This window comes from Pezoporus flaviventris, unplaced genomic scaffold, assembly GCF_033815535.1.
Source record: "Pezoporus flaviventris isolate CSIRO_AGI_PZ_B2104156 unplaced genomic scaffold, CSIRO_AGI_Pfla_v1 ptg000030l, whole genome shotgun sequence".
NCBI classification, from domain to species: Eukaryota; Metazoa; Chordata; class Aves; order Psittaciformes; family Psittacidae; genus Pezoporus; species Pezoporus flaviventris.
In genome coordinates this window covers 9,971,880-9,997,609 of record NW_026892578.1, presented here as the reverse complement: position 1 = coordinate 9,997,609, position 25,730 = coordinate 9,971,880, and the positions used below count along the sequence as shown (strand labels likewise).

The window sequence follows — 25,730 nt, the reverse complement described above, 5'->3', positions numbered from 1 at the left end:
CAGAAGTCCTTCATGGATGAGGAAACTTGCTGTCTTCTGTATGGCAGAACAAATTTACAGCAGAATATTATTCTCCACCAAAGTGATAATTTAAGAATAAATGTATAGAACAGTGGTCTTTCTTGAGCTGACCCATTTTCAGTTATCTAGGCTAAAGTCCAACCAATTTAATTTGTAAGCTTTTTTCTGAAGTGAGATAGGATGGATTTCCGAAATATCTATACTTAAATCCACTTCTGGTTGATGAATACTACAGTAAATGTAAAATGGTAAAATCAGTATGGGCTCAAAGAAATATATCAATAAATTTGAGGATAGCAGCAAATAAAGCAGATTAAATTCACATTTTTGTTTCATTTCTGCGGATTTTTCCTATGACACAGAAATTTTAAAAAGATTTGAAGATGTCCTGGGTTCAGCAGTAGCAGTCATGTTTTTTCCTTTGTGTTAACTGGTGCAGTGCTGTGTTTTGACTTCTAGTTTTGAGAACAGCGTTGGTGAAGCCGATGTTGTCGGTTGTTGCTAAGTGATGTTTACCCTGACCAAGGACTCTGTGAGGCTCATGCTCTGCCAGGGAAGAGGGGAGGCTGTGAGGAAGCAGAGGCGGGGCGCCTGACCCGGGCTAGCCGGGGAGGTATTCCATACCACAGCACATCATGCCCGGGGTGGGGGGTAACTGGGAGTTACCCGGAAGGATAGGAGCTTCCGGGTGGAACTCATTTTCTTGGCCGGTGGTATCGTATTCTCTTCCCTTGTTATTTTCCCTTATCATTGTTTTAGCTGATAGTAGCGGTGGTGATTTGTTGCTGGACTGTTCTTGTCTCAACCCGTAGGAGTTGCACTCTCTCGATCCTCCTCCCCGTTCCTCCGGGAGCGGGGAAGGGGAGAGCCCCGGTGCAGGGATGGGGGGGGGAGACGAACACGGACCTTGATTGTTGTCAGCTCGGCACCACTCACTGGGAGTGAGTGAACAAGTTACCTGACTGGGTTTAAACCACGACAGAAGATAATAGCATTATTTTAGTTTTCAATGTAAGTTTTCTGCACAGGAATTCTTTGCTCTATTATGTTTTATACATGTCAGACTATGTGGCAAGAGAAGGCCCTGAAGCATGTAACTGTGCAGAGGCCACATGGCTGATCTGTGGGTTGGTGTTCTGAGTCATCAGCTGTATGAAAATTGAAGCACAATATGCATGTTTTTGCAGAGCTACACTAACAAAATCTTGCATTTCATTACTACCTCCACCTTTCTATCATGAGATTTGTCTTTTCTTTCCATAATTTTGTTTAAATATATTGCTTAATATATTTTAGTATCTTTTGCAAGATTTTACGTTATTGTTCTTTCCCTCTTTGTAACCCCAGATGAAATAAATCTTTCTTTTTACGAATTTCTTCTTTTATATCCACTGCAGTTTTGAAGGTATCTTTACTCTTGAGTCCTGGAATGTTGTTTGCAACATTTTCTTCTTTGCTTAGCCTGCAAATTCCAGATAGAGTTTGCTTTTTTTGAATTACTGTGCATGGCTTTTCTATATTAGTCTTTAAATTCTCAATCCAGTCATTGTCTCTAATTGGTTCTCATAATTTCTCAAAGTTTGCCCTTTCAAAATCCTTACTTACAGACATACTTTTGTTTATCCTACTATTTCATTTAAAATGGATCAGTTAGGGATCATTAGATTTAAAGTGTTCTGCAGAAGGTTTTTTTATAATGAGACTCTCATGTTGCCACATATTTCATATTACATCCATGTCTTATAATTTCTATTAAACGGTTATTGAGGATATTGGACAATTACTGAGCAAAGTTATGTTAGATATTAATACACTCTATGCCACAAAGATGCATCTAAAACCAATGGTACTAAAATCACAAGTTCCATTCCAAAACAGGAATTACAATGCAAAATCTAAATTACCCTAACAGTTAATTATGCCCATTTCACATGTGTATCATGTTAAAGGTATTTAGTTATGGGATCAAATCTCACTTATATTTTCCACAGTATTCCTCCCTCAGGTGAAAAGAAAAAAAAAAAAAAGAGCACGAAGATAAAGATGTCTTCTATTGGAAATATATATATAACCCAGTTTTGGAAGAGATGAATTCTTCACCCAAGTTTTACACAAATGTATGACCAGAATGGCAGAAACAGTTTTACAAGAGACTGGTTCACTTCCCAGGCTTAGTCATAGAAGCATATACCTTTGTCACATCAGTACTGAATCCTCGTGGGTTCAACAGGAAGCAACATTCAAACTATAACAAATTAAATACCTACAGTTTGGTGGAGCAAAATTAGCATGAAAACATAATTCCAATATTTAGCAAAGTAGACGTTTCTCATTCAAAATTCTAGCCTTACACACAACTTTGGGCTACACTGGTAGACGCTTCTTATAGCAACTGAAGGCCATATAGACAATTACAGCCCAAGTTTCCATGTATTTAGGACAGTCTCCCTACAGTTTCTATCAGAAATTGAAAGCATATTCCAAATACTTTGAATGTGACTCTTGAAGACTTTGTTCAATGGTGACAAACAAGTGTCATTATTTAGCAGTTTAGCATAGATTTTCCATCTGTCCATTTCCAATATTTTTTAAGACAGGAAGACTTGGGCAATATAGAATAATATAGCATTATTCTATATGGCTCTAATTCGATTACTTTAAAAGAAGAATCTTTCCTCAGATTGAAGAAAAGAAGCAACCCTTTCATTTTATAGTCTGATCCTGCCACTCACTTTCACATTGACTTGGTTTATTTCTAAAAACTAGGTGAATTAGGTTATCTGGGGTAATTTGCTCAGTTCTGAGAAAAGAATCTTTAGTAAAATTGATGGACTTTTTTACAATGGTTAAAGTGTTCTAAACCATTATGCAGAACTTCAACACAATGTCATTCGTCACTATGAAATGACTTTGCTTCCTCAAAGTCATTGAATTTTATCTTAGGAGGGTGAACAATCTCACCCTTATGATGATGAGGCAAAACAGAAGGTTGGAAAACTCCATAATTAAACAGCTCTCAAAAACTGGAATGTTCAGGAAGGGATTTACTGCTATTAAAACACACAGGTTAAATTCAGTTTTGTTATTTTCTCAGAAATGCCCCAAGCTAGGAGGACTGAAGTGAGAAACAAGACTTGATCTCATTTCTAATAAACAGAAGACCTTAATTTTTTTCTTTGTAAAAATTAAGTACCATTTTTTGTATCCTGCCTTACAGAGCAACAGAGAAACTAAAGTATTTTCTCATTATCTTATTTCTAATAGCCATGGAATACTATCTTTTAAGAAAATCACAGTCTGTTTTCTCTTCTTCCTTTTATAATTCTTTTTTCCCAGTTACCATGACAACCATAGAATTTTAGTAGGGTAAAATATTTGACAAGCATGTTATCTTTCTTCTTTTAAAGTCTTCACGGCAACAGAGAATATCAGACAGGCATTATTAAACAAGGATAAGCACTATACAAGGACTTGAGGAGGTCAAGAGAAATGGTATTTCTTGTCAAGATGATGATAGAAAACAACACAGGAATTTGTCATTGCAGTGACAAACATTAAAACTGTGATTTGTTTTGTTTTTTTTGCAGGGGTGGGAAGATATTTTGGCCCATCCCTGGAAGTTCAAGACCAGGTTGGATGCAGCTTTGAGCAACCTGATCTAGTGGGAGGTGTTGGTGCCCATAGCAGGGGGTTTGGAACTAGATGAACTTTAAGGTCACTTCCAACCCTAACCATTCTATGATTCTAGAAATCGACCTGATACAAGTGGGAAAAGGTATAAAAAAACAGTTCAACATCAAGATCAGTTTAACATCAGTCCAACCTCACAATTAAATTAGAGAAGTTTAAAAAGTAGTAGAAAAAGCAAACATTCTCAGAGGATTCATCTCGCTCCAGATCACCAAGATACAAGATATGCACCTCTTTTTCTAGACATTAAAACTATTTAACAGCTTTTGAAAAGACTGAGGAAACACCTTTTAAATTCTTGGTGTTCTAATTTAAATTGAAAATGTAGTACTTCAAAAAAGGGTTTGATTCTGATTTGGAACTAAACTTCAAAATGTCTCCTAAAAAAAATGTTGAAAACATATCACTTGGGGCAATTTTTGCTTAACTAAAATAAAATACTCCCCAACCCAAACTGTAAGAATTTCTTGTTGTTGTTGTTAATTTGGTAGATTTGCATAATTGATACTGTTTTATTTTTATAGTTATCAGTTCATGGCATATCATCATAAGCATATTCACCTATAGCACTACCCCTGTCTTGTGACAGTAAAAAAAAACAACAAACCTGAAATATTTCATTATTCTTAAAATCAATACCAAGAACTGATTTTGGTGTATTTGGAACACTGCTCATTTTTATTTTTATTTTTATTTTTCCTTTATCAAAAGGCGTTGCTACAAACACAGACAGGAGATGCTTTAGTGAAAGTATCAAACTGCTCCACTTTTTCTTTTCAAAGCATTCTTTACCTGAGAGAATTTTAATTAGAATTCAACATCTTTATCAGTGATCTGGAGGTGGTAATGGAGTGCAGTCTCATCAAGTCTGCAGATGACTTCAAACTGGGGAGAAGAGTAAACATGCTGGAGATCAGGCTGCCATCCAAAGGGACCCAGGCAGGCTGGAGGAAGGGGCCAACAGGTACCTCATGAAATAGAGAACTGCAACTGAAAAGGAAGACTCACAGGTACCAATGCGTGCTGAGGACTCATGGACTGGCACAGACATGGGAAAGAGGGTATTAGTACTGACATCACATATGTGTCTATCTGCACATGCAAAACCACAGGTACATATAATAATTTTTAGTACAATTAATAAAAGATTGGGGATAAAAGCAAACATGTTATTATGGATTTTCATTCTATTAGTTCAAAAGTTAATTAACCTTGAAGAGAGAACTGCAAACAACAGAAGTCTGAATTATTCTATATTTTAAATCTTAACATTTGCAACACAGAGCAGGAAAATCTATGAAAGCAAATTTGCAGGTTCAGCTTCTTCTTAATTGTAGTCATTTTTCATTCTATCACTCTCGGTATTATTTTAGGTTGAAGGACACAGTGCACAAACAACAACCTCTCAAGCACATCAACAGGTTTCAGCTTAATTCAAGGGTACACAGAATATTTTTATACACCATGCCTTACCCTTATCTATTTTCTGTACCAAAGTTGTTATTGTAGACATCAAACAGGAATATTAAGACTTCATAGTCATTTGTTCATAAAGGATCAATTAATTACATTGCAGTTCTGTCACCCTGAACACTGTTTTCTTAAATATTTTGCAAATAAACAAATGAATCTTGAAGGATATATGATATTAAAATTATGCAGTGATGTAAATTGAGAAGAATTGATCTATGTTGTGTAACAGCCTGGGTAGTTGCTTAAGATTGAGGCTAATTAAAAAAGAAAGAAATTAAACTGTGTCACATATTCCATTCAGACTCCACATGTATTGTTTGACTCTTTGTACAGCCTAGCCCAAGAGGGCCTTCACCTTGACAGGTCTGCTTCTCCTTGGCAAAAGCAGCAATAGCAAGTATGGCTTCAAAATAAACTAATAAATGCATGAAAATACTTTTCATACACATACACAAAGCAAATCTGACATTGTCTTTTGAGCCAATTACAAATCTGACTGTCAAAGACTATGTCAAACCCATATAATTTGGCTTATTACAATGTGACTTTCCAACTAAAATTTGTCTTTCAGCAATAATCAATGTAAAACATTTGTGTTATCCAGATTGGAAAAAAAAAAACCAAACCTGTGATAACTATACCATCTCCAAAACTAATTGTAAATGGGAAATCATAACGGAAATTTGTGAGTTCGGTAATGTCTGTTCTTGACTCAGTGTTATTTAGTTCATGTATAGGTAATCTAGAAGCACATAATAAAATCACTTCTTAAGAAGTTTCCATATGGCATGATTATTGACTTAAGTGATAAATAATATATAGAGAATTCTCAATCACTCAGTAATCTGAATTCATGTTTAAATGTCATGCATTTTAATGAATTTAAGACTGTACACGTAGGAACACAGAAAGTATGTCACACACACAGGACACAAAAAAGTTTCTTGGAAAGCCTGTATCTATGAAAGCCTATGAAAGTAATCAACTGAACATGAGCTTCCAGTGTAATAGAATGACTAACTATATAAGGTTAGGACCAATAAGGCAGACTGCAGGTATCATATTACATCTGTATGGTATTATTGACACAATTACTAGAATACCATGTCCAATCCTAAGGTATACACCTCAAGGCTGAAAATTTTCTGTAAAAAAAAAAGAACAGGTTTAAAATATCTGCAATACAGCAAAACTTCACAAAGAAACCTGAGTCTGGTTTATATATAAAAGGACTTAATGGTGTTCTGCAAGTAACTGCCCCTTATAGCCCATATTTATCTTCATAGACTGGTTTGGGTTGAAAGGGACTGTCCTGGGTTCAGCAGCAGCAGTCATTCTTCTCCTTAGTAGCTGGTGCAGTGCTGGGGTTTTGCCTTCCAGCCTGGGAACAGTACTGATAACACCGATGTTTTTAGTTGCTGCTCAGTGATGTTTAGTCTGACTAAGGACTTTCTGAGTCTCATGTTCTGCCACGGAGGAGGGGAAGCCGGGAGGAAGCAGAGACAGGACACCTGACCCAAACTAGCCAAAGAGGTATTCCATACCACAGTACATCATGCCCAGGATGTAAACTGGAGGCAGTTACCTGGAAGGGCTAGATCACTGCATGGGTCAGGCTCGGTATTGTTCGGTTGGTGGTGAGCAGTTGTATTCTCTTCCCTTGTTATTTCCCTTATCATCATTATTATTGGTGGTAGCAGCAGTGGTTTGTGTTATACCGTAGTTACTAAACTGTAGTTTATCTCAACCCGTGGGAGTTACATTCTTTCGATTCTCCTCCCCATCCCTCCAGGAGCGAGGGGGAGGAAGGGTGGGGAGGAAGCACGTGGCTGCGTGGTCCTGGGTTACCAGCTGGGCTTAAACCAGGACAGTTCCTTTTTGGCACCCAATGTGTGGCACGAAGGGTTGAGATAACGACAGATCTGACCAGTGTGTTTAATCGTATTTGTGATAAGCATTTATTGTTTTGGATGAAGAGTCATTCATCACAATGCTGATTTATTGGCTCTCAGAGTTGTTGCTCTTGATCTCGGAGTTTCAGCATGTCATACCTTACTTACAGCCGGTATTTGCTGGTTGAGTGTTTACGAGCTGGGCAGCCTCAGCTAAGGTTCTTGTTTCACAGTGGACATGTAACTTCCTTCACTATTTTCCATAGGTGCTTCCCATTATAGCAACAAATGAGCAAGATGGTAGTGAAATCAGCTTTTATAGTGTGATTCATGGTCAGGTAAGTTCTCCAGACAAGAATGCTGAGTCTGACAGTAAAAAATGAGCAGCTTTTTGTAGAAAGGTATCTGATGAAAGGGTTTCAAAGCTTTCACTGTAAGATAAGGCAAAATCTCAAATAAAATCTTGGAATTCATATTAAGAGATACAGATACACTGGAAAGTTGCACATCTGTAACAAGATGTAAACCAGGTCTTTATTCTATATATGGAGAAGTATTAAGGACAGCACTGTGTTTATAGGTAAACTCAAAGTTCTGATTAGGCAAAAACAACTCTCATCCTGGGCTGCATCAAAAGGAGCGTGACCAGCAGGTCAAAGGAGGTGATCCTACCCTTCTACTCTGCTCTCGTGAGACCTCACTTGGAGTACTGTGTGCAGTTCTGGTGTCTTCAACATAAAAAGGACATGGATTTGTTGGAAGAAGTCCACAGAAGGGCCATGAGGATGATCAGGGGACTGGAGCACCTCCCATATGAAGATAGGCTGAGAAAGTTGGGGCTGTTCAGCCTGGAGAAGAGAAGGCTGCATGGAGACCTCATAGCAGCCTTCCAGTATCTGAAGGGGGCCTATAGGGATGCTGGGGAGGGACTCTTCATTAGGGACAGTAGCAATGGGACAAGGGGTAACAGGTTAAAACTTAAACAGGGGAAGTTTAGATTGGATATAAGGAGGAAATTCTTTCCTGTTAGGGTGGTGAGGCACTGGAATGGGTGGCCCAGGGAGGCTGTGAATGCTCCATCCCTGGCGCTGTGGAAGGCCAGGTTGGACAAGGCCTTGGGTGACATGGTTTAGTGTGAGATGTCCCTGTCCATGGCAGGCGGTTGGAACTACATGATTTTAAGGTCCTTTTCAACCCTATCTATTCTATGATTCTATGATTCTGTCTCTATCTTCAGGTGGATTTCAACATGAAAGACAGTCTTCATCTATGGAAATGGTGGAAAAAGATCAATGTCTAAACATTAAGAAACACTGCAGTTGGTTAGAATTGAGGTACACATTTATAGAGTAAAACAACCACAAAAAAACCCAAACTTCTCCAAAGCTGTGTTGATTTCTAGATTGTTTTCTCTTCTAATTTAACAAGTGGGTGCCTGTTTAAAAACATGCTTCATTTCAATCCTAAGTATGGGATATACAAAACACAAGACAGAATTATGGTCTGTTTGAAACAAGAAATCAGACCAAATGACTGGAATTACACGAGACAGCTGTGAACATGCCAGTAAGATATATTTTTATTGGAAAACTTATTTTTGCAAACTAGCTGAAGACACAGATTTGGGGCAATTGAGGCCTTGGCTTTGTCCTATTCTGTGTGACCTTGAAGAAGATGAGAGCCCTTGGGAGGAAATAAATAGATTAATTCAGCTAACAGCATTTTTGCCTCTGACCTTTCTTTATGGGTGTCTCTTTCTTTATGTTCCTAATTTGTCGTGTTTTGTCTCCTTTCTTTGGCATTGTAGACGAAACCACCTTGTGGAGAATTTTTGGGCACCATCTTTGATTCTCGGACGTTGATCTCCACATCTTGAAAATCAAAGTTTGTTTAAATCTGTATTCTTTGGCATAATGTCTCTAATATTCAATCCTTTCTATTCATTCATGTAGCTAAACTCTTATTGTTTTCCAACTTAAACACCGTGACTTCTATGCTCTTGATATAATAGCAAATTTTTATTTGTCAACAGAGCAAAAGGTGCTCTCCAAGCCTTCTGGTTTAGTCATCTCTTTTCTCTTTGTATTTCTGAATCTGTTTCTCTTCCACATTGTACTAAGACACAGAGCACTAAGTATGAGTTCAATAGTGAAAATTCCATTCCTTCTTATAGTAAACCAATGATGTCAGTATTTATTTTTCATTTCTTACATTTCAAAATAAGCACCTTGTGCTTTCTGTTATGTTTCTTCTTGGGAAAAGTGCTCAGTGAACATCTCTAAAGCCATCCCATCATTTTGCTTCAAACCCCTCCTCAGACCTCACTGTTCTTGTGTTCCTTACACATGCAATGAGGCCTACCATGTGTTTCAAAATGACCTAATTGGTTTCCTGCGCTTCCCCAGCAATCTTTGGATTTGGAAGAGGCATCTGTTGTCTCTTGGTTTATATACAGATGATGAGATTTTTGAACTCTTATTTCATACTGCCTTCTACTATAACTGTTAACTGTACTACTAGTACTCCTACTAGTACTGTACTACTAGTACTAAAAAGAGTGACTCAGAAGATTCCTATCGATTTGCTCCTGGGAAAAAGTATATATATAGGGACTGCAATTCTACATCTTAAAATTAATAATATCGGCTATGTGAGACACAGAGACAGATTTCTGGATTTTATTCACAAGCTTGAGTTAGGACTATGCAAAGTCCTATTTCTGAAAAGAAGTTTGAGAAGTTCATTAACTTCATGGTGGTGGAAAGAATGCTGTAAGAGCCTATAAGAGCCCAGGAGAAAAAAAATGTACTATGGGGCCTTTACCACAGGAACAGAGTTGTGCTTGGTCCTCGAAAAAACATTCAAAGCCATAAGAAAGTCTATTTCGTCATCCTGTTCACAGTCATAAGGTTTGTCCACAAACTGCATAATTTCTGGCACAAGTTCATTCTTCTTTCCATGTCAGTTCTGGCTTCCATTGTTTTACTTTCAGAAGGAAATGATTTTGTGGAAGTATCTTTCAAAATCACTTCATTTGCCATGGTAAATGCTTTCAGCTTGCCTTGAGCAGCAGCAAACCACAGCAGACATAGGCTGGATTCAAAACTCAGACAGAAAATTAAAGAAGACCAGTATCTAGCAGAGTTCTAGTTACTGCAGTTTCTTGGGTGAACTGCTTCTAGCAAGAAATCACAATCAAAAAATCACAGGTAAGCCAGCCATCTCCCAAACCTTTATTAAGTCTATACATACAGCTAAAATAGATTAAAACATATCTAATATTATTTCTACATTATTGTATAGCTCATATATAGGGAACCTCCTGAGCTTCAGTTTGTGACCACTGCCTTTGGTTCTGTCACTGGGCACCACAGAAAAGAGCCTGGCTCCATCTTCTTTGTACCCTCCCTTCAGGTTTTTATATATAAGGTTAGATCTCAGTCTTCTCTTCTGTAGGCTAAATGTTGCCAGCTCTCTCAGCTTCTCCTCAGAGAAAGTAAGTTTCCAGTCCTTTTGCCATCTTCATGACCCTTTACTGGGGTCTCTCTAGCATGTCCTTGTCTTGTACTGGACACAGGACTCCAGCTGTGGCCTCATTGCTAACGAGAAGGGAAAGATGACCTCCCTTGTTCTGTTTGCAATACTTTGCCTAATGCAGACCAGGATAACATTAGCATTCTTTTCTGCAGGGGAACACTACTGGCTCATGTTCAGCTTGGTGTCCACCAGGGCCCCCCATGACCTTTTCTGCCAAGATGTTTTCCAGATAGGTGGTCCTGAACATACATATTAATTCATGGGTTTGTTCCTCCCCCGGTGCAGAACGCCCCTTGTTGAACTGCATAAGGATCCTGTCAACCCCTTTCTCCAGCCTGTTGAGGTCCTTCTGGATGGGAGCGTGATCCACTGGCATGTCAGCCACTCCTCCCTGTTTAGTGTCATCAGCAAACTTTGTAAGGATACACTCCGTCTCATCACCTAGGTCAGTAATGAAGATGTTAAACAGGGCTGGACTCAATTCTGACCTCTGGGATACATCCCTTGTCACTGCTGTCCAACTAGACTTTGTGCCACTGGTCACCACTCTCTTGGCCTAGCCATTCAGCCCGTTTTCAACCCACCTCACTATCTCCCCATGCAGCCCATACACCAAAACCTTGTCTGTAAGGATCTTATAGGAGATAGTGTCAAAGGCCTTACTGTAGTCCAGAGAGACAACATCCACTGTTCTCCCCTCATCAGTCAGGTCAGTTACTTCATCAGTGAAGTTTATCAAGCTGGTCAAACCAGGCTTCCCCTTGGCACAGCCATGATGACTACTCCTGATGACTTGTTTGTCCTCAATGTGCCCAGAAATGTATTTCTAGATTAGCTGCTCCATCACCTTCCCAGGGATGAAGGTGAGGCTGACTGGCCCATCGTTCTTTGGGTCCTCTTTCTTTCCCTTCCTGAAAATAGGGATCACATTTGCTTTCCTCCAGTCTTTGGACACTTCCCCTAATGGCTATCACTGATCAAAGTTTAAAAAGCAGTCTCACAATGACATCTACCAGCTCACTCAGCATTCATGGGTGCATCCCATCAGGGCCCATGGATTTATTCATGTTCAGTTTAAGTACTCCCTGACCTGATGATCTTCCATCAAGGGTACATCTTCCCTTGTCCAACCCTTCCCTCTGGTCTCTGGGACCTGGCATTCCTGAAGGCTGGTCATGCTAATAAAGACTGAGGTAAAGAAGGCATTCAGTACCTCAGCCTTTTCCATTTCCTGTTTAACAAAGTCCCTTTTCTTGTTGAGCAATGGGTCCATATTTTCCCTAGTATTCTTTTTGTCTCCCATGTACTTACAGAAGCCCTTCTTGTTGTCCTTGATGTCACTGGGAAAATTAAACTGCATTTGAGCTTTAGCTTTTTCTAGCTTCATCCCTGGATGCTCAATGCTTCTGTGTTCCTCCCAGTTTAGCAGTCCCTGCTTCCACACTCTGTATGGTTTATTTCTGTGTTTGCTAGGAGTCCTTGTTCATCCATGCAGGCCTTCTGGTGTTTTTGCGTGACTTCCTATTCATTGGGATGGACTGCTATTGAGCTTGAAGGAAGTGACCTTTGAATATTAACCAGATTTCTTTTCCTCCCTCCAAGACTTCCACACAGATCTTTGAAGAGGGCAAAGTCTGTTCTCCTGAAATTCTGGGTTCTACCTGCTTCCTGCCCTCAAGATTCTGAACTCCACCATCTTATGCTCCCTGCTTCCAACGGTGCCTTTGACTTTCATATCCCAAACAGCCCTGCATATTGGTATGAAGTCCAGCAGATTACCTCTCCTTGCTGGCTCCTCTATCACTCAGAGGAGGAAGTTATCAACAATGCACTCCAGGAAACTCCTAGATTGCTTATGCCCTGCTGTGTTGTCCCTCTATCTATATTGGGGTGGTTGAAGTCTCTCATAAACATGAGGCCCTATGAATATGAGGCTGCTCCCACCTGTCTGTAGAGAGCCTCACCCACTTATCCATTGTTCTTTCTGGTCAGGTGGCCTATAGCAGACACCCATTATAATGTCACCTTTATCTGTCCAATTTTTATTGCTACTCTTAGGTGCTAATCTGGCTCCTCACCCATCCTCAGGAATAGTTTCATACGCTCCAGCTGCTTTCTTACATAACGGCAACTCCCCCTCCTTGTTTTCTTGACCTTCTTATAGGGCCTATATTTTTCTACTGCAGCACTCCAGTCATGGGAGCCATCCCACCATGTCTCTGTGATCCTGACAAGATTGTAGCCCTGCAGTTGCACACAGATCTCTGATTTATCATGTCTACTCCCCATTAGTATGCAGGCACTCCAGCATGTTGAGTTGCTGGAAAGGGTTTGGGGGATTATGTTGTGCCCAGAGTTATAATCATTTTTGACATAAAATAATTAAAGCTGAAGAGAACTAAGTAAAGAATGTCACATTAGGATGATTTAATATAATAAACTAAATCAGTGAGCTAGAATACAGTGGTTTAGATGAAAACAATAAATACTTTTAACATTAAAAATATAGACGTTATTTGTTTATCTGAAATTAGAACCTAATATTGGGAGTTCCCTTTAGAATAATAAGTGATTGCTTAAGATGCAGTCATCTTAATTTAAAATCGATTAAACCAAAGTAATTAAACAGAACTAAATCAGTACAGAGCCCAGAAGCTCTCACCTCACAAAACCAGCATGTGGCGCTGTCTCCTGTAAAAACAGCCCGGAGCTCCGCAAAGCTTGGCTTCAGAAAAGCTCGTTTTTTACATTATCAGGTTGTTCTGAAGCACAGGCAGGAAAATAATCACTGTATTTTTATCATAAGACCAACACTCTGAACTTGCAGGAATCTGTTGGTACTAATTCTACTGCTTCTAATGCTAAAAGATTATTTAATGTCATTTACTGAAGACAAAAAAAAGAGTTGGTGAGCAAAATATACGAATGCATCTATATGTCTATTTATGTGGCTATGGAACAGAATTACCTTTAAAATTCACTGGATGATACATATTATTTATTTCCAAAATTCTATATCCTACAACTCATTTATTAACCTCTTTAAAATAGGGATATTTACAAACTTGTGTATCTTGTCTATCGGATTAAGACCACAGTGAATTTTAATCACCTACTAAATTCTTGCGCTACTGACCCTGTTTCTTAATCTCCATGTAAGGGAACAGGATCTGTGTGAATACAGTTTTACTGGAACTGAACAGGCAGTCTTTTGTGTGCAAACCAAGTCAGTTCTCACTAAAAAGGAATTCACAGGCTGTGCTGATGGTCTCTGTAACCACTACATTTCAAACAAAAGCAAACTGAGTAAACTGTGTATTCAGAAACATTTTAATTATTAAGGGCTCTGTGCCCTTTGCTACCAGACTTTATAAAACAAAAGAAACATGATTTGTAACCTTTTACTTACAGCTGGGGTTTATAATAGACAACATAAATTGCATTAGTACTAACACGGAGGGGATGTATCCACAGAACCACCTGCCCTCTCTAGATTTGAATCTGATTTACAGATAGCTACACATTTTTTCAAGCAGTTCTTACTATCTGCTAAAATATGGCAAAAGTTGAAAGCATTTGGTGCACCTGTAAACACTATGAATCAGTAAAGCAATTTTCCAGACTCAGGGCAGAAGTCGTGAAATTTTTAGTCAAGGCTTAAGAAAACCTATTTGAAAGCTAGTCAGCTAGAAACTGGAAATCCCTGAACTTAATATTGAGGACTGAATGGGCTCATCATTATTTGTCACAATATTGCTAGGACTATGCATTTATTTCTGTGTTGCTCTATATTATGGTTTCTTTTTTTCATTTTTTTTTTTTTTTTTAAATATAGGGATGCTGGATTAGGTGAAGCAACTGGTTCTCTAGCAGTAAGAAATCAGTGAGAATTGGAAACAGCATTTCTAAGCCACTTATGCCCTATGCTCACTGCAAGAAGCAGGTAGTCACTCCAGCTCAAAAGATGAGGAAGACTTCTGGAGGCATAGCTGAGACAGTCTTCCTTGCCTAGCCTGGGCACTTTCAAAACAGCTGGAAGAACATGGTTACACAGTGCAAGCAGCAGGGAACTTGTGTGCCAGGACATGGCAGGTGATCTCGTCTTCTAGCAACTGTGCTCCCTCAAGCATCCAAGGGGCAAACTGTCATCTCAATTTGTTCACACTTGTAGGAGGGATTCTAGCCTATTGGCTCCTTTCAAATGAAGATTTCTGGACAGCTGAAGAAACACTGTAAGCTTCAGAGGAATATCTAAACTATAAATTGTCTCGCTTTCTATTATATTTATACATTACCAATGCTGCTTCCCTTAAATCTGTGCCTTTTGTGGTAAGATAGTAAAATTATAGCTAGAATCTAAAGCTAGAATTTAATTACTGTTTCAGTAGTTTGGATGTAGCAAACCTTTTCATATTTTGATTTTCTTATATATATTGGTGTCTTGAAGGTGCATGAATATAGACTAATTACATTGGGGAATATGCTTTATTTCAGATTTGTGTACATAAGGATATCTATAAAGAGAGACCCATTATATTCATGTAAAATTAGTACAAGCCAGAGCAGTTGAAGGCCTTTGACGAGATTTTAAGTCACTTTCCTAATGAGTGCTTAATTTATCCTAAAATTTGTCCCAGTAAAGGAGGCTCCTGCAGACCGTTTAATATAGGGTTTGATAACCACATTAAACAACTACTTATAGTAATTAACTAATCTAGCATTAACTCCTCAAACGATCTGAAGACAATTTATTTCAATTCATATGACCTTGGGATTTTTAAATTTGGGAGGCTCAATCCACACACTCCAGTAAGAAAAGATCCACTTGCTCTTTCTGGTAGCACACATACTTGCAACGGGAGGATTCCATAGAACGTACACAGAGAGAGGAATGTGGTACATAACCTCTGTGGTACACACTGCAGTGTGCGCTCCCGGCCCTGCAACTGACTGAAAAGACTTGAGCTGAAGATGTACACCGCATGGGAGCCATTTTAAAGCTCAAGGCTCTGATTTAATTTTGTAGCTATTACCCAGAGGTATTTGGACTAATGACTTGTAGATTTGAATTTTTAAATAACTCTTCGGAGAAGCCTTTATGGGCTTCACCTTGGGACAAATGCTCACCGCGGTGTTCCTCTGCAGGAAACACCGAGTTTAAAAAAGTAATTTTCGTACGTTCGTGCCTTCCTGTCCTTTTTCTTAAGAGAAATAAAAGTGACTACCGCAGACAAAGCTTCAAGGGCCGGCCCCTTCTCCCGCCGGGCGATACGCAAAGCCACGGCCGGGTTGGGCCGAAAAGCTCCACTCCGGCACTGCAGGGGCCAGCACCCGGCTTAACCCCGTCACACCGCGGTGCCGGTCCGGCGCTACGGAGCCCCCCCGCCGCACCCGCGTGTGTGTGAGGACAGGCGAAACGGCTTCCCTGGCCGCTGCCCGCCCCGGCGCCCCACAGGTGGTGGCGGAGCATAGGACCCCGTGTGCCAGGGGCGACCCCGCCGGGCCGACCTGCCCGAGGCCACAGGTCCCGCCCGCCCCGGCACTGGCGCTAGGCGCAGCCAATGGCGCGGGCGCTGTCAGCCTCGGCCCGCCTGCCGCCGGGCGGGGGAGGGCTGTGGGCCGGGACGGGCGGGGGTGAGGAGAGTTGAATGATTGAACTTTCTTGTGTAGTTTCTGCGGCACGGAGCTGTCTGGCCCCAGCACAGCCCGGCACCAGCCCGCCGAGAGGGAGCTTACCCCGGTAACTGCCGCGCCCGGCCGCCCCGCTGCCCTCCTTTTCCGCGTAGCGATGGTACGGAGGGCGCCCTGCACGACCCTCGCCCTGCTCCTCTGGGTAACGGCCGCCTACGGCCGCCCCGACGGGCCGGGGGCCGGCGCTGCCGGCCGCAGTCAGGACGAAGCTTTCTCCACCGCCAGATGCACCTCCAGGTGCCTGAGCCTCCAAATTACCCGCATCTCCGCCTTCTTCAAGCATTTCCAGGTAGGGGCATGGCGCCACGCTGGGGCGCATCGCCGTCGCCCGGACCGCCCGGCGGGTGGCTGAGGGTGCCCTGGTGTCGGCACCGGCGCAGGGTCAGTACGGAAAGGACGGTGGGGACCAGGGTGCTGCTTGGCTAACTTGGGGCCGGCAGCCGGAGGCGGCGGCGGGCAGGTGGGTACGGCCCTGCGGCAGCTCCAGGACCCGCCGGTGCATGCGGGTGCCGGGCGGGCTCTGTGCATGGCTGGGCGGAAGATCGAGGGGTTCCCGGCACGCCGTACCCCGCCACGCGCCTGTCAGTTGCCCGCCAGGCGGGTGGGCTGAGTCCTGGGCATTGCTGAGCCCCGGCTCCTTACAGGTGCTTGGCCCTCCCGGCCGCTGCTTCTGGCACGGCGGGACGGGCCCTGGCCGCTGCCTCCGGGGATGCCTGGAGCTGGGCGGCCGCAGAGCGGGGCTCCCGGGCCGTGGGTGCGGTTTGTTCCCGGGTGGTGCTGAGCGATCCCGCGGGGCTCCGCCTGCCGACGGGCCGGGCAGGTCGTCGTACTCAGGCGCCTGTGGGCGACTCGTTTCACCAGCCTGGTGGAGAAGTTTGACCTTATTTGTCAAGAACGGTGATAGGGAAAGGGTAATACTTGGTTCCGACTTCCTGGGAGGTGAGGGTGGGAATAACTATTTTCTGAATCAGAGGAACGCACCTCTGGCTATCGGGAGTGGGGAAATGGGAATGAAGTGGCGGGAGACCTGCCGTGTGTAAAAAGAAGTTAGGGGGACCGAGGCCCTAAATCGACCGCGCTGGAAGCGGTGGAGGAGGCGGTGTAACAGCAGCGGATATCTGGCTATCCTTTCCCGACTTCCAGTTCTACACTCACCTTTCCCGTCTCCCTTCCCCACCTGTTCTACACTGTGCAAGTATTAAACGCAGCAGACTCCATCCAAACCGTGTAACCTCTCCTATACAGTCATCCTTCTCCCTCCCTCCGCACTAAATCCCTTTAGGAAGGGCTGGCCAGCCCGGTGGGAAGGGGATGACCCCACCTTTCGGCAGCGTGTAGGGGACCAAGTGGAGAACGCGCTGCCTGTGCTTTCCTGCCGGCTGGAAACGGGAACCGCTCGGGCAAACGTTTCGGATAAAGCAGTGTTCAGGGCAGGGGTGTTGGCAAGAAGGGCAGCTTCTAGAGATACTTACGGATAACCCGGTTTAAAAACGAGAAGTCGGTGTGAAAGGAAATTTTAGCACGTTTGTTTCAACGGCAGTAGGAGGGGTCCTGTGCCTCTAATCGGGTTTGGGCTAAAAAGACTCGGGGTGCACCCTGAGGCGGGTGGGGAAGGGGCTGCTCTGCCCGCTGGGGGCGGGAGTTGCGGAGTTTTCGCTGTCAAGGTGGCCTCCTCTTCACTGGATGCCTTGAAGGAGGGTACCCATTAAAATAGTTCATTATCTTGGAAATGGATTAGTATGTTTTATTGCGTTGTCAAGCGGTTGTAACTTACTTGTTTTACAGTTTCAGTGGCTAAAGTGGCAGTTTAGATCAAGCCAATTCCTGGTGAAAAGCGCTTTTTGTGTTTTCTTGGCAAGATTTCTTTTCCGACGTAAAACTGCTGACAGAATGCACATTGCCAAACAATAGTGATTACATTTTAATTAGCCAGGGTGAAATAAGCTGCAAATTACTCAGTAAGGACTTGATAACGGGCTGTTTTCTAGTAATCAGTTGAAAATCTCAGTTTTAACCTCAACCTGCTGAAGCACACGGTAATTTATCTAAACTACCAGGGATTAAGCTCCTGCTAGACATGGAAAGACTGTAATGTTTGGAAGATAAAGTGTTCTCCTTTATAAAAGTTAAGCTTCCCATTGTCTTTTTAATGAGGGAGAGGAGGAGAGTTTCAGAGTACCGTGTTCTCACCAGAGACTCATAATACACAGTAGACTGTCGGACATGTTTGTCTGGGCTGTGTTATCCCATGAGGGCTAAAGGATACGATGTTCCTTTCATCCACCCTCTCTTCTCCCTGTTTCTAAACTTCCCCCTTTCCCCTCCCCATTTTCATTTCAACTGGTAGCAGTTTCTTTAGCTCTTTTCATTTCAGAGATGCCCACTTATCTTGTAATCTGATTCAGCCTTTGAAGCAAACTAAACACTAGTTCATCCCAACTAGAGCACCAAGGAACTCCAGTGTCTCCCGGTTAGGACAAGAATTGAAAGAAGACTGACCCAATCATTTCCCAGGCCTGCTTGAGATACAGCCTCAGTGGTGGGGGTCATGGAGACAGCAGCTGGGGGCTTCATGGGAGGTGGCCTTCCTTACCCTTCAGAGAGACCTCATTTCATTTAGTTGATGGTACTAAAACTGCACCACTAGTAACCTTTTAGAGGGCATGAGGTAGTATGAACAGGAAATCAGGATTAATTCTGTGCCTGCTGGCTCCGTTGTTTGAAAGCTAATTGATATTTTTCAAATTTGCAAAATGCTGACAAGATATTTTCATTTCTTTTCCCCCTCAGAGAGTTTTCATGCATTTTTTTCTTTAACATCCTTATCTGTAAGAGGGACAAAAGAAGTGTTTATTAAAAAAAAACAACAAACAACAACAACAACAGAAAATCCCCCCAAAAACTCACTTGCATTTGGGTTGCAATTTGAAGCCTGTTTTAAAGGTGCATTCTCTGTAGGAAATTGTTCTAACCAATGCATAGGTCACTTTCCCCTACCTTCCTATGTAGGCTATTGGTGTGGGTGAGAATTAATTATCTGAATCTAAAGTCTGTGATCTTCAGAATGCCTGTTGAAGAGGCTTCCTTTTTCTATGAAATTTCCATGACCAAGGAAGTTTTCCAGTTTTGGGATTGTTGAAGAATCTAGGTAGTGGTTACACCAAACAACATTTGGGATCAATATGAGAGTTATTGTACCACATAGGTCTTATAGCCTGATGAAATAGATACGGTTTATTTCTCTCTGTGAGCTATCTACAGGCTGGGAAGTTTCATACAGAACATGCTGGCACAAAATTCTTTCATGAAAAAAACAAAAAACATAAGGAATGGGTCATAATGTTTTCTTTTTTTATATAACAACATATTAATTACACTAATTCACAGGAGAGAATGATGTTTAATCTATGAGTGAAAGGACTCCTACATATCTCTTCTGTCTTCCTGGAATAGCGGCATTGCGCTTTATGTTGCTTTGGACTTTGGCCAGTGAGAGGAAGCATTTTTATCCTAACGTGCAATTTGTGCAGTGCTACTGGACAGCACTGAATGAAGTGTTTATAGGGCTGTGACCTGGAAGAGTAAGGTAAAGAGAACATGAAATCTGGCCTAATGTTTAGGGTACTCACTTTTAGCTGTTTTGGGTGTTGAGACTGTTAAGACTGTTGCGTAACATGCATAAGTGAGTAATCTGAGCGCTCTCTGGAACCTGTCCATGCTCCTTGGTGACTGCATTGACGAGCAGAATTCCTCCTGCTGTACTTTGTTTTTGGCAAAATTCTTTGTAAATCACCGAAACAGATGATGGTGGTGAGAGTGTTCTTCCAGCAACCAAAAGCCAAGCCAAGTAGCCTGCCTACAGTGGAGAAGATGTAGATTTGGACCTGGCAGTCCTGTATCACAGTTGGTGTTGTATTCATTTGGCTGTTGTCTAACAGAGCATGACTGTGTGTTAATAAGGCGCCCTTATAAGATGGGAAGGGGATTACTCCTCTAGTTTGGAATGAAAGGAAGGGCTAAGGTGACTGGCTCAAGAAACATCAAGACTCTGAATCCTGTGTGGAAAAAGGCATGCTGTTTTAGGGACTGAGATTGTAAAGAAGAGTGATGTAATTGAATACATTCTTCCCCTCAACACTTTCCTACTAAGGCAGTTCTCAGTGATCTATCTGATTTACAGGAGAAAGGAGTTCTAATCTGATGTATCCAACGATTATTTGTGAATCTAGTTTTATAGTAACCTATGAAAAACTCTCATGATGATGTCACAGTTACCGCACAATTTTTTTTTATTGCTGAAAATAGTATGGATAGAAATAGGAACCTCTCAAGTGTCTTCCTGCTTAGTATGTGAAACTCGACTACAGTAAAGGAGATGTCAATCTTGTTTACTGGGTCAAAAACTGAGAGGGTGGTGGAGCATACTGCAGGAATGAAGAATGCATGAAAAAATGGTGCAGAAAGAATTTGGGGGTGGTTGCCATCCAAATTGACAGGCTGCACTTTGTGGTATGAAGTCACAGGAACAGAGAGAGGCCACAGCCACATGCTCACAGAGTGCCAGAGTAGTTGAGGCTGGACAGCACCTCTTGGCAACCTGTTCCACTGTTAGACCACCCTCACAGTGAAGAAAATAAAAAAGTGTTTCCTTATTTCCCGATGGAATTTCCTGTGTTTTAGTTATTGCCCATTGCCTCTTCTCCTGTTTCTGGCCACCACTGAGAAGAGTCTGGCTCCATCTTATTTACTCCCTCCAACCAAGTATTTGCAAACATTAATGAGAACTACTTGAGCCTTTTCTATTCCATGCTAAACAATCCCAGTTTTCTCAGCCTGTTCTCATGTGAGAGATGCCCTTTGGGGGCATGCTCCACTAAGTCCATTTCTCTCTGTGTAATGGGGAGCCTAGCACTGGACCACGTGCTCCAGACGTTGAGGAGTGACTAGAACAGAGAATAGGAGTAGTTAAATATATAATGCCTGCTAAATATTGGCACGTCTTTCTAAATTAATTCTCATTATTTATGTTTTTTTTTACATTACTTTATGCATGACCATTTATGATTGTAAGTGCCTTAAAACCAAAATGCTAATGCTAAACTAACTCAGATTTTTTTTTTTTCCACATTTTTAGGTGTTGGTACATCTCACTGTAGTTTTAACTTTTTTTTGTTTGTTTGTTTTGTTTCAGTAGTAAATTGAATTTTAGCAAATCTGTCTCTTTATTCTTAAGAGGGAAGTCCAGGTGCATTGTGACATACAGTGCGATCCAGAGCTGGGGTTCATGCTTGAGTAAGCTCGTGAGGGATTGTTTAAACTCGTTAAGATGTGTACTGTTTAAAAATGTGCCAGCAATTGTGTGTGTGACCTTGGTCACCTTGGTCTGTACTTTCATACCTAAGCTAACTTATTTCAATAGCTGCATGAGTTACAGTCAAAACTTTTGATACATTGTAGACATAGCTCAAGGTGTAAGCCAGTTTCATGTTATTTGAAGCGAAATTACGGAGAGATTTCCCCTTGTAAGTGTGGTTTAGTATAAATCTCACTGTAATGTAGTAAAAATTAATACTTGGGAATTAGTACTCAGCTAGATGAAGTAAGGCTAACTCATTTTTTAAAGAAGTGAAAATACTGTTTTCAGCTAATAGATCTATATGTTGCATGTTTAGTAGCTGTAAGAGGGAACAATGAGTCTTCAAAAGCTTGTTTTATCAGATGATTGATAACTTCATGGTGGTAGGTGATTGCTTTCACTCTTTTAGGTGGACTGTTGCCTGTCAGGGCAGCTGAAGTTTTTGAGGAAAAACAGGCAGTGCTTTTAAATAAATAATAAAACATTCTCAGATTTTAGGTCTGCAAGTAAATCATGTTCAAGTGGTTACATCTAGATACACGATACCAGCAGACTTTACTTAGAAGTCAGGCAGCTAGTTGTCTGAATGCCAGCACATCTGCCTTCAAATTGCTTGTAACTCCAAAGTGACTGCACCTGCAAAAATCTGCAATTGATTCCAGCTGGTGAAAGTTGTAGGCCAGGCTGTAAGCCTAGGGTGCATGTGCCTGTCTGTGCTCTGCATTAGAGGAGGTGGAGATTATGAAGAAACTATTTATTGTAACTGTCTTGAATAATTCTGAAACAGTAAATTACCTTTCATGAAATCTTTGGGAAAGGTATGTAACACTTCTGTAGCGAGATGTAGTAGATATGTGGTGTGCTATTCCCAGAATGTTTCAGTTCCAATGGATAAGCTGCCCAGGAACTGAGTTTGCTTAGATCTTTTGGGACATGTTCACTTTTCTACATGTTACTACTTAGGAAGCGTGTACCATCTGCTTGTGTTGCCATTTCAGTGCTTGTCTCCTTTCCAAACATAGTCTTTGTGTTAAATAATTCTGGCTTTCATATGTCTTGAAAATCACACTGCTGTTAATTTCTTTCCACAGACAAATTTAAACATTTGTCATTACTTTGATTTTCTAAAAACTTGTTAAAATTCCCAGTCATTCTTCTGTCTTTGTTGTTCATATGGTGTATGATCTGAATTGTTCTGGCATTTGGCACGCTCTTATTGTTGAGATCTGCTGTCGTGAACAAGAGGTGCAAAGACCTGGTATGTAAAAACTTTGAAGATAAAAGGTTTGCTTTGAATGATGATAGTTGCGTCTAGTGAAAACACTTGCATTATTCACCATATAGTGGAATTGAGCCACCGTCTTTGCAGATGTATTCTGGTATGGTATGAACCTCCCTGATTTCAGTGGGAGTTACATTTGCTTTCTTATAACCAAACTCGGATCTATTGTGCACAAATGAAGGCTTGCACAGTTAATATGAGTGAAGGGGTTACAGAGCATGGTCTTTGTTTTCTAGCAGTTTCAATTACTCAAATTTGGGAACTTAACCTTGATCATTGCTTTCCCAAATTAGCATGTTGGCTGAGCCACAGCTATAAGTTTTAAAAACAAATCAAATGTAGTGTATGAAAATCTAAGCGAATGGTGAACAATCGTGTTGAACAGTAAGAGTTGTCCAGATACTTTTCTTGTGTTTTACTTGTGGATGCTTACAAATTAGAAAATTCCTCATGCTGTCTTGTTAATAAAATAGCTGTGAAGTTGGGAAATGTGCCTGCTAACAGATACAGTAAACCCAATGAGAATGTTACTAATACATTTGGAGGAAGATATTTACGTATAGAAAATATTGGCAAAGCATAGTTTTACTGTCACAGGTGTGTGTCAGGGACGGAAGGAGATGTTGCTTTTGAAGAACGTAGAAAACTTCTGAAAGAAAAACCCTGGGAGTTCTAAAATGTAAATCCTTTTTTTCATTCGAACATATATATCCTCTTACTACAGAGCGAAAGGTTATATACTAGGTAGTGTTCATATTAAAATTTTTATTACAGTATTATTCATTGTCTGTATATGGGTTGTCTCTGTGATTAACTAGTCCTCTGAACTGAATTTAAATGTTTGGTTTAGTAATTGTCCTATAAAAAAACCCACACCTTAGTACATGTCTGAGACAGCTTGAAAACCAGACTGAACTACATGCTGAACATTTATCATTTTGGAAAGGCAAAGCTTCTTGAGACTGAGTGCTGAATTTGTGTGTGTCTACAAATGGGGATTATTATTCATAAGCTGGTCTGCATCTCCATTGGCTATTCTGTGTGAATGTTTGCTTTCTCTGCTTTTGAGTATGTATCCAAATTTTGTAAACCAAAAAAGGAAGTGCTGTTATTTGGCATCCATGTTTTCTAAGATTGAAAAGATGATTAATGACTGAATATCAGGATTATGATACAGAAGAAAGACACATTCATATTAATATTTAGTAGTCAGCACCTAGCAAACGTGTTGCACCAAAAAGGTACTTGCCTAGGAGTTTACACCAAGGTTCTTAATTTTTTGACCTTTCCCACAGCTGAGCCTTATAAGGCCTTACATTTCAAAAACCTTTGAAGTCCATGAAAAGCCTTCTGTTGATTTCAGCTGGATCAGGTCCATGTATTAACACTAGGTCCATGCAGCCTTTGTCAACAAAGAGTGCTGTGAACTTGGTATTCCAACTCTAGTTGTATCCCTTTTTGAGTCTTTTAATGTCTGAGAGATCACAGGACACAAAACTGCAGAGCTGGAGGTGTTGAAGAGTAAATGGACACTTTAAACTGGAATGTAGAGTACTGTTCCTTTCATCTCTGATTATAAAGAATCACACTATCATATCCATCCTGTGAAGAGAGTATCAGATATTTTGATATTTGGGGAATAATTCCAGCCCAAAGTTCTAACCAAATTTCCATTGACTTTTGTGAACCATGTTTTCAACAAAGTGTCTGTAGACTTTCAAAAAGGTATGACATCAAAGTTACATAAAAATGCAATACAGGAAAATACATGCATCTTTCACAAGGCTTATTATACCTTTACGGGCGCTGCATGTTCTTCTCCCCTCAGTCTGTGTGTTACATTATGTTCCTTTAAAACAGAAGTGATTTAGAAGTCAAGCTTGCAAAGGGCGTGACTCTCCTGGTAAGCCACTGAGATTCCTGAGAAAGGCATGGCTTCAGAACTTGCAGGAGAGTCAAAAGAACAGACAGAGTCTCAGAAGGGAGAAACCTTGAGCTAGGGGTCCTCCAGCAGGCACACAATATTGGGAAGAGAAATTGTCTAGGAATAGAGGGGACTGTAGATTTTACTGTCACACAATAAATTGAAACTAAGGCTGTAAAGAGAGAATAGACAAAACAGGTATAGGAAATGTTGTTTGTAAATATTTTTACTCAGTTTTACTTGATTTAAAAAGGTTAATTTTTCTTTTTTGTAGGCTAGTAAAAATGTGGTTTGAAAATCCTTTTGTCTTCATTGGGAAGTCCAGTTACAGGTAAAACCTCCAAGGAGATTCACCACAAAGTTCTAGGTAATTTGTGGTTCATGTATGCCAAGGCAAGCAAATAAACATTAATTTGTTCTAGACCAGGGGTGCTCAAGTATGCAGCCTGTCCAGGTAATGCTGGTGATCTATGGCTGCTTTCTTCTCAGCTTGTTTTCATTCATTTCTTTATTAAAAGTAACTTGGGAGTCTGAAGGCAATTTATGGGCTGAATGTGTCCTAGTGGTGTCAACTTGCTTCTTATTTCTGTCTTTCCGGAAGACTTTAACTACACCAATGGATTGTGAGAAAAGAGGGGCAAAGGAATGGGCTACTTTGGATTTCTGAACAATTCCTGCTCTCCAAACATTACAAATTTACTTTCTGGGGAGTTTTCGAAAAGAAATATGTTCTAATGATGGCAGCCTGCTCCTTTGAGTCAATACTGTGATTTACTTACATGTATTCTGAACTAAATAGTAATCCCAGTTCTTCAGGAAAAGCTTTGAATCTTATGCATGTATTCTTTGCATTTTCAGAAGTGC

The 25,730-nt window shown here is 41.0% G+C and overlaps 1 protein-coding gene and 1 long non-coding RNA gene across 4 annotated transcripts in view; one reads left to right on the top strand and one right to left on the bottom strand.

The window, feature by feature from the left end:
- Positions 1-8,642: 8,642 nt before the first annotated feature.
- Positions 8,643-13,598, bottom strand: LOC133272622 (uncharacterized). Its single transcript, XR_009744492.1, has 2 exons — positions 13,281-13,598; positions 8,643-9,191 (listed from the first exon to the last, which is right to left on the bottom strand). It is a non-coding gene; the product is annotated as an uncharacterized LOC133272622 (long non-coding RNA).
- Positions 13,599-16,363: 2,765 nt separating this feature from the next.
- The window catches only part of ANOS1 (anosmin 1), a 132,832-nt gene continuing 123,465 nt past the window's right edge, over positions 16,364-25,730 (top strand). For all 3 annotated transcript variants that reach the window (XM_061459873.1, XM_061459871.1, XM_061459870.1), the window contains exon 1: positions 16,364-16,593. In XM_061459873.1, coding sequence (XP_061315857.1) covers positions 16,402-16,593 — 192 coding nt within the window. In that variant the 5' untranslated portion in view covers positions 16,364-16,401. The remainder of the gene's footprint in view (positions 16,594-25,730) is intronic.